Raw genomic sequence first — 9315 nt, 5'->3', positions numbered from 1 at the left:
TAGGCATTCTAGGTTGTTCAAATGAATATAAATAATCTTAACTTGTGATTAAAGAAAAATAATAAATGATATTTAAGTATAGAAATAGGGAACTTACATTAATAATAGTAGCACCACTTTGTGTGTGTAGTACACCCATTCCAACCATTCTTGTTCTGCTAGCAACACTACCCTAAAAAACAACAAAATATTCAGTAAAGCAACTTATTTAAAACTTATACATGAAGTAAGTAAAGGAAACTATATCACCTTTTAGTTGAACCCTTTGGTCTATCCCTTCCTCTTCCAGTTGGAGCATTAGGTGTTGCTCTTGGGCCAACAACTTGTGTTGATGTTGGTGCAACAACAGGTGTTGCTCTTGGGCCAGTAGGGACAACAGTTTGTGTTGATGTTGGTGCAGCAACAGGTGTTGCTCTTGGGCTAGAACTTGGTCCAAAAGGAGGTCTTGAACTTGGTCCAACATCAGGTCTTGAACTTGGTCCATCAGTAAAGCTTGTGCCATAAGCAGGTGCACCAAGAGGACACTTTATTTTATTATGACCCTTGTTATGACAAGTGCTGCAGGACATCTCAATCCCTCTTTTGGATAATTTTTCAGTTTTACTGGTTTCACCTTGCTCTTTCTTTCTTTTCTTGCTAGGCCTTCCTGGCATCTTCCTAACATGAGGTGGTATCACAGAGATGTTTTGTGATTCTGGCCACATTTTCAGATTCATAACTGGCTGAATGAAGTAGTTGTATGTCTTCATGTATATTTCTCTGTTATACCATTGAGAAATGTAGTTGATTGGGTCCAATTTTCTATGGTGAAGAGCAGCTATTGCATGAGGACATGATATGCCTTCCAACATCCATGCTCTACAACTACATGTTTGCCTTTGAATATCTACAATATGTCTGTATGGTCCATGAAGTACCTCATACCATGTATCTGAATTCCATTCAATGTTGCATTTCATAGACTTAACTGTGTTATCTTGTAGAACCTTCATTGCCATTGGAGAAATGTCACAGATCCAAGTATTGCAAAACTCTCTCATCTGCCCTATTCTTTTCATCATTTTTACCCTAATTTCTTCAAGCATTGTAATTATAGTCTTATGCCTTGCTGCTAATATCCATGAATTGAAACATTCAGCCATGTTATTGTCTACAACATCACATTTTGAGGTAAAATCGAAGTCAAGCTTGCTCCATCTTTCATGATTATAATACAACAGATGATCAACTATCTTATGGCCCAGCCTTTTCATATAACTAATGTTATCCTTTAACTCAGCCTCAAAAGTAGACCTTGTACACCTTCATAAATATTTCTCTCTCAATACCTCTCCATCTCTTTGACCAGTTAGCAAGGATGTGTCTAGCACACATTCAATGCTCAACATTTGGCAAATAATCAATTATGGCAATTTCAAGACCCTATAAGAAAATTCAAGACATGAAACTAAGAAACTTAGACATTAAAGAAATTAAGACATTCATAAATAAATTCAAGACATGAAATAAATCATAAAACCAATAAATATTCTAACCTTTTGCATATCTGATATGATTGTGAGGTCTGTACCATCTTCCAACTGAAGATCTTCCTTTAGAAGATTGACAAACCAAGCCCAAGTAAACTTATTTTCAACTTCAACTACTGCCCAAGCCAGTGGCAGCATTTGATTGTTTCCATCTTTACAAACAACAACCAATAATTGACCTTTAGATACTCCCTTTAGAAAACAACCATCCAAACCAATGCACTTCCTACAACCAGCCAAGAAAGACTTCTTCATTGCATCAAAACATATGTAGATGCCTTGAAACATTTTTCTACCATTTCCAAATGTTTCCTCATGAAGCTTGACTACATGTGTACTTCCTGGATTAGTTCTTAGCAATTCATCTTTGTAGTCCAAAATCCTGCCAAACTCAAGAACATAGTCACCCATTAGCTCCTGTAATACTTTGTTTCTTGCTCTCCTACACACCGTTCTTCCAACATATAAATCTAATTCTTTTTTTAATAAGCCCTTGAAACTCAAAGATTCTAATGTCAGGTTGTTCCTTTATCCTTTCACTGTAGTGACTAAATAAGAACTTGCTATTTCAAAGCTTGTTCCTATTAGTAGGATCACATTTGTGAACTGGATTGTATGTCTTTACAACAAAATTATTTATCCTAGAATCAAAGCTAGCAAATAAGACCCAAGACAACCAACTATACACCTAACCCTTACCCTTGTTCGTTCATTGATATACATTTCAATTGCAACATGTTCAACAACAACATATTTGGTAACAACAAATCTAAACTCATTAACACTTTCAAATACAAGACCCAATTCCCACACTATATTTTGAGAAGATGCATCAAATACAACTCTATTCACCTTCTTTCTCCTTCTTGGCTTAACTCTCTTTCTTTGTTGAACCTCTCATTCATCATCACTGAAAGTATCTGGATCTGTTTCAAAACTGCCAGCTTCATCTGAGGGATACTAAGGCTCATCACCAACTAGCTTGCCTTCTAAGTTGTTTCTATTACCACCTGTAGATTCATCATACCCATCATCTACCCTTTTTTTTTCCTATTCCTAACTTGACATGATCAGGCAATGCAGCTCTTTCTCCCATTTTCCTTCTCTTTCTTTTACTCCTTTCCTCCCTAAAACTTCTTAGCTCATCATCTACATCACTCTCATTAAATCTCCCATTCAATGATTCTCTATCTAAATCTTGTTCATTAGAAGGATGGACATGGTCAAGAATTGGATCAGAGGAAAGATGTACAGGGTCAAGAGTTGGATCAGTAGAAGGATGGATAGGTGATGTTTGCGTAATCAAGACACAACTTCCAATGCAAGTGTCTACGATCGTACAATAGTAAAGTAACCCAACCAAGGGTTGGGGTCGAGTCCCAAGGGAGTGGGCTTGAGAATTTCACTTGAGAATTAATAAGAAAAATAAAATTAAGTTCTAATTAGTCATAGCTAAAAACATTGTCGAATATAAACATGTTAAATCTAAGGGGTGACACAAGGGTCGATTATCAATGGGGGTTTGTGACAAGTAAGCAAAAACAACAAAAATGCAAAGAGTACTAATCAAGGAGAGAGAATTCTTGGGATGTGATAGAGATACGGGTTAGACTAGACTATTGGGTACATGATTTTGATAGTAAATCCGCTGAGTATTTGTGACTAGGCTAGACTATAGTGGGGTAAATTCTCTCTCGAGCAACTTACCCCGAATCAAACGGGTTCCTCTCGGACACCCACTTGCCGCATTAAAGAACAACCTCCACCTTAGCCCACTCACTTTCTCGAGCTGAGTGTGTAGTAGAAGGACTAGGGTTCACTCTTTCGAGCTGAACCTAATGTCGACCCACTCCCACCGGCCATCAATTTAGTAGTCTTAGTTTTACGACCTCTCTCTCTCGCAAACCGAAAACACAAATGTGAAATCGTATTTGCAACTAAAATTTCATTAAGTTCCACCACAACTACTAAACGAAATCACATTTACATAACAAATGAACCATCAACAAGCAAGACCCAACAGATAATCTAACCCATATTCATAAAATCACACCCAAAGAATTGGGGTTTTAGGTACACATGTAAAATAGATAGAAATTTATACCAATATGAGTTTGCATTCAAATTTTTATGAAGATTTAAGTCTCAAAATAAGCAAAAAGTAAAGAATCCATAAAACCCAAGTCCAAATTCTTGGAGTTGAAACCTTTTGAATCTTCAAGTTCTTCAAAAACTCTTTCCAAACTTAGAACTCAAAATTCTATGTTAAAAATTAAATATTAAAATTCTGATATTAAGCTACAACTCTCAACGAGTATTTATAGTTTTCAAAAATCTGTGATGTAGCGGATCATTTGGCGTCAATTTCTTCCTTTCTGCTTGATTATATATTTACTATCTCCACTGATGCTGCCTTCTTCCTTTCTGCTTGATCCTTAAGGTACTCGGATTCGATCCTCTGGACATCAGTAGAGGATGTGGGCATCACTTTCACATCCTTCTTGGTATCTCGGGGTACCCGAGCTTGTTTGCACAATTTTGTGTTCAATACTGGGAATGAAAGTGAGGTCCGGCTCTGTCTTGCACGCATGAGTATCTCTGAAGCAATGATTGTACCCAAGTTTATCCGAGTCTCTTCTATGATGCAACCCAGGTAAGCTGCCTTGGCAAGGCGAAGGATCGACTCATTCTGGGACGGCATAATTGTGCTGCTGATAAAATTGAACCAGAACCTTACAACTATGGTTAGTTCTTTCTTTTCAATCGAAACCCTTTCCGCCAACCACTTCGGAGTCTCATCTGAAATTACTGGGGCTAGCCACTTTTTCATCTTATCCAGCTTTTTTGTTCTGATCAAGTGCTGGCAGTGATCCCTAATATTCGTGGACATGCCCAAGATTGCGTTGATCGCTCCACTATCACACTTTAACCTCCTGCTTCTAACAACCACATAGTCCACTTCTTTGAAGGCTACTACTAGCTGTTTTTTTCTGGGGTATTAGTGCACTGTATGAATTGTAAAACTCTCTTACCCAGTTTGGAATATAAGGGCCACGGGGTTTAGCGAAGATTTGGAACTTGTGGTATCTCAGGCACTCCATTATCTCTGGGTATTGTCTATAACCCCATCTATGGACATACACTTTTCCTCTAGAATTATCCTCAGCCCCTCAGCCTTTACTCGATTCATTGACTTAGGCGGAGGACCCTGTACTAGCGCCGCTAATACCATTGCCTGTTCTGGAACTGGATGTGTAGTAGTGGTAGGCTGGGGAGTCCTGACCCTGGATGGATCATTCAACTTCTTAGTTCGCCGCTCAACCCTCTATGCTATTAACATATCATCCTCATCAGAACCCACACCTTCGCTTTCAGATTGGTTGGGGTCATTTCTATAAATGCCATTACTATCTGTGCTTGCATCTGATAATTCAAGGGTCTTGTCTTTGCCCTTGCCTTTCCCACCAGTTGTGGAAAGTTTAGCAACTTTGCTTCTGGATGCAACTGCATCCTCGTTGATTGTAATCCCTTTTGTTTTACCTTGGAGTGGCCTGCTTCTTCCTGCAACTTTAGATCTAGCCATTTCTGCAAAGAATTGGGAAGAAGTTAAAACAACTAAATCAAATTCATAGGGACACAATTGCAGAAAAACTCGCTGAAAAGATTGGCATATCGCCAAGTTGCTTTGGCGAACTAGGCCGAACTCGCGGATAGGAGTTGGCAATTTTTTTTTAACAAGTCGGTAATGGGAAAATCCTTTCGGTGAGTCGTCAACTTTTTTCGGCGAGTAGGGTTTTATCCGCCGAAAGATACAGTGCAATAAAGGTTCAGGGGTGCAGACAAAAGGCGATCAAGGAGACTTTCGATGAGTCACCGAATGCTTTTAGCAATCAAAGACTTCTCGCTGAAAGTTACAGAACCCATATCACAAGTAGCATGAAATTAAAGGCGAGATGGAGTCATTAGGTGAACCGCCAAGTGGTTTGGCGAGCTCGACCCAGCTCGCCAAACGGCACAACGTGCCTATCTCCAACCTATCTTCTCGACTTCAACCCTATAACCCCCGAAAACAAAATTAAACTATGCACTAGTATAATTTAGCTCAGACCCATAACACTTAATCATGATAAACACCACGCATGCACAAACCCACAAGAATTTTGATCATTTTTACACGCAACAAAAAGGGAGTTCAAAAATCAAGATAAAATGGGCAAGATTTATGAATCGAATCGGCATTTCACAAATCTAATCCTATCAGAGAGTCCCAACACACATCAATACGATAAGCCCAATTGCATAAGAGAACAAAAGTTTCAAAGTAGCCTCGGGGTTCGGGAAAACCAACCTTTTATGCTGATCGAATTACTTTGAAATGCTAGGAAGCAATGTAATTCCAAGTTCGAACATCAATCGACGACTAAAATACCAGGAATGCAAAGATAATGAAAATTACTTACTAGGTTCAGATTTGCAAAAGTTGAAATCGAGTGAAAAATGAAAGTTTGTCAAACTTTGAAACCATTGGCCTTTAAAACCGTCCAGTTGTTGCCCCATCGACGACATTAGTCACGACCGCCGAACTACTCGGCATCACACCGAGTAGTTACCTTTCTCGCCGAGTTTTACAGACTCCAATGTAAATTAGTCTTGAGTCTAACAGCGGTCTAGTTCGGGGACGCCGAACCGTTCGGCGATTCACGAAATGGACTTATAGCTTGCCAATCTACACTTGTGATCACCCTCCACACTTCAACCTGCAAAATTAATACACCATTATTTTTATAATAACACAAAACATTTAAGACCTTGGGTTGCCTCCCAAGAAGCACCTCACTTAACGTCTTGGCACGACTTGAGTCGGCCATTAAATTTTAGTATTGGTGGTTACCTCATTTTTGTAAGGCCACCCCTTTGTTGGATCCGAGTTGGGTGAGGACATCAATTGGTCCATTTGGGACCCCAGCAGCTGAATGAGCGAAGAGTGAGAGGTAGTCATCTGATTTAACATCATAACATTCTCTCTAATCTCTTCCAACACTTTGTCGTGCTTATCGACTTTGTGTAGGATGAGCAAGAGGACCTTTTCAATTTTCTCGCCCTCTTTCTTTTTCATCTTTCGACGCTCGTGAGGAGGAATGTACTTATCCTTTCCTTTGGGTAGTACTTCCAAGCCATTGACCATTTGGGCCAAGTCATCAAGCTGTTCGAACAAAGTGGCCATTCCTTGGTCTATCTCCTTCTTTTTGATGGTCTTGGCCATGTGATCAAGACGGTGGGCTGCTTTTGCATAACCCAGTTGGATGATACCACCTAGAGAAAATTGGTCAGCCATTAATCTGTTCTCATAGCCAATACCTCTATAGAAACATTCCAGTAGTATTCTTTCTGGAATGTCGTGAGTTGGGCATTGTTGTACGAGAGCTTTGAATCGCTGCCACAACTCGCAAACTGACTCACCTTCCTCTTTATTGAAACTTAGGATATAATCTTTAAGCTTCATTATTTTAAGAGGAAGGTGATCCATTTGGTCACCAATTTCACTATTTACACTTATTTTCCTGTTTCAACACAAACATGCAAAGAAAACAAAACTAAAATTTAAGTTAGTAAACTACGACTATCAAAAGCAAAATTTGACTTAATCAAAAAATTTAACGTAACACCACTCCCCGATAGCGGTGCGATTTTGATGTTTGCGTAATCAAGAAAGAACTTCCAATGTAAGTGTCTACGATCGTACAATAGTAAAGTAACCCAACCAAGGGTTAGGGTCGAGTCCCAAGGGAGTGAGCTTGAGAATTAATAGAAAAATAAAATTAAGTTCTAATTAGTCATAACTAAAAACATTATCGAATATAAACATGTTAAATCTAAGGGGTGACACAAGCGCCAATTATCAATGGGGGTTTGTGACAAGTAAGCAAAAACAACAAAAATACAAAGAGTACTAATCCAGGAGAGAGAATTCTTGGGATGTGATAGGAATACGGGTTAGACTAGACTATTGGGTACATGATTTTGATAGTAAATCCGCTGAGTATTTATGACTAGGCTAGACTATAGTGGGGGTAAATTCTCTCTCGAGCAACTTATCCTGAATCAAATGGGTTCCTCTCGGACACACACTTGCCGCATTGAAGAACAACCTTCGCCTTAACCCACTCACTTTCTCGAGCTGAGTGTGTAGGAGAAGGACTAGGGTTCACTCTCTCGAGCTGAACCTCATGTCGACCCACTCCCACTGGCCATCAATTTAGTAGTGTTAGTTTTACGACCTCTCTCTCGAGTAAGCTGAAAACACAAAGGTGAAATCGTATTTGCAACTACAATTTCATTAAGTTCCACCACAACTACTAAATGTAATCACATTTACACAACAAATGAACCATCAATAAGCATGACCCAATAGATAATCTAACCCATATTCACAAAATCACACCCCAAAAATTGGGGTTTTAGCTACACATGTAAAAGAGATAGAAATTTATATCAATATGAGTTTGCATTCGAATGGGTATGAAGATTTAAGTCTCGAAACAAGCAAATAGTGAAGAATCCACAAGACCCTAGCCCAAATTCTTGGAGTTGAAACCCTTTGAATCTTCAAGTTCTTCAAAAACCCTCTCTAAACTTATAACTCAAAATTCTATGTTAAAAATTATATATTAAAAATATGATATTAAGCTACAACTCTCAACGAGTATTTATAGTTTTCAAAAATCTATGCTGCAGCGGATAATTTGGCGTTGTTAGTCAAGATCGCTGATCAACTCGACGATCCGCCCTTTGGTTGGTTTCATCGCCGTCTTGCTCTATCCTTCATCATCATCGTGTTTTGGATCATTGGGCGACATAGTACTGCTTCGCGGAACTGCTCGGCGACACGCCGACTGCTCCTTTTCACCGCCGATTTGATCCCTTTTTTCAGGGCTCAGCACACTGGAACAAAAAGTGAGGATAAGACCTTTTGGCGACTCTCCGAATGGGTTCGGCGATTCTCATATCTTCATTTCTTCATTCTTTCAGCTTCCTTTGTTCCTTTTTTGCTATGTAGTGTCCATGCTTTCCCTCAAACTCCAAATACCTTAAACTAAAGGGTTTTCATCAGATATTGAAATAAAATATGTATTTGAGCACACTAATTCTATCAAAATATATCCCTAAATGAGTCTAATTTGTGGACTCATTAATAGGGGGTTGGAGTTTGATGAGTAGGAGGAGTATTTGGAACACTGAAAGAGTGTACACGAGAAAATGTATTTGATATGGCAGGGGCAGGGGCAGGGGCAGGGGCATTGGCAGGGTTTGAGACATTTTCTTGGGCCTCATGTGTTGGTTCTAATTCAGCATCAAAAGATGCATTAGGCCCATTGTTTTGAGGGGTGACCGCATTTGTGGAAGTTCAAAACAATGACCTGCGCATTTGCGGAACATTGGGCGCGTTCACGAGGCTTTCATGAGCCGAAGGGCCGCGTTCGTGGAGGACCCATGGACAAAATATCTTTTAAAAATTGGGGTTTCAATCCCATTTCACCATTTTTGAGTTTTGGGAGCTTTGGTGTGGTGATTTGAACAAGGTGTATTGAGAAAAAAATATCTGGGTAGCGATTCCTAATCTTAAATCTTCATTTATCCATTATTATTTATGATTTAAAGTGTTTAGATCAAGTTTTTGAAATGATAAATTGTGGGTTTTCTTCAAGAACCTAAGAACTTAGTAAAATTGGGATTATGAAATGATTTTAAATCATTTTCCGAAATAATTTTTACCAATGAGTTCCAA

General features: G+C 39.0%; 1 protein-coding gene across 1 annotated transcript; it reads right to left on the bottom strand.

The window, feature by feature from the left end:
- Positions 1 to 245: 245 nt before the first annotated feature.
- Positions 246 to 1142, bottom strand: LOC107062727 (uncharacterized). The gene has a single exon (XM_015313691.1). The coding sequence runs from the start codon at positions 1140 to 1142 to the stop codon at positions 246 to 248; it is 897 nt and encodes a 298-aa protein (XP_015169177.1).
- Between the last annotated feature and the right edge of the window lie 8173 nt (positions 1143 to 9315).

Source organism: Solanum tuberosum, unplaced genomic scaffold (genome assembly GCF_000226075.1).
Source record: "Solanum tuberosum cultivar DM 1-3 516 R44 unplaced genomic scaffold, SolTub_3.0 scf00262, whole genome shotgun sequence".
NCBI classification, from domain to species: Eukaryota; Viridiplantae; Streptophyta; class Magnoliopsida; order Solanales; family Solanaceae; genus Solanum; species Solanum tuberosum.
The sequence above is the reverse complement of the archived record's forward strand: the minus strand, read 5'-3'. Positions and strand labels throughout refer to the sequence as shown.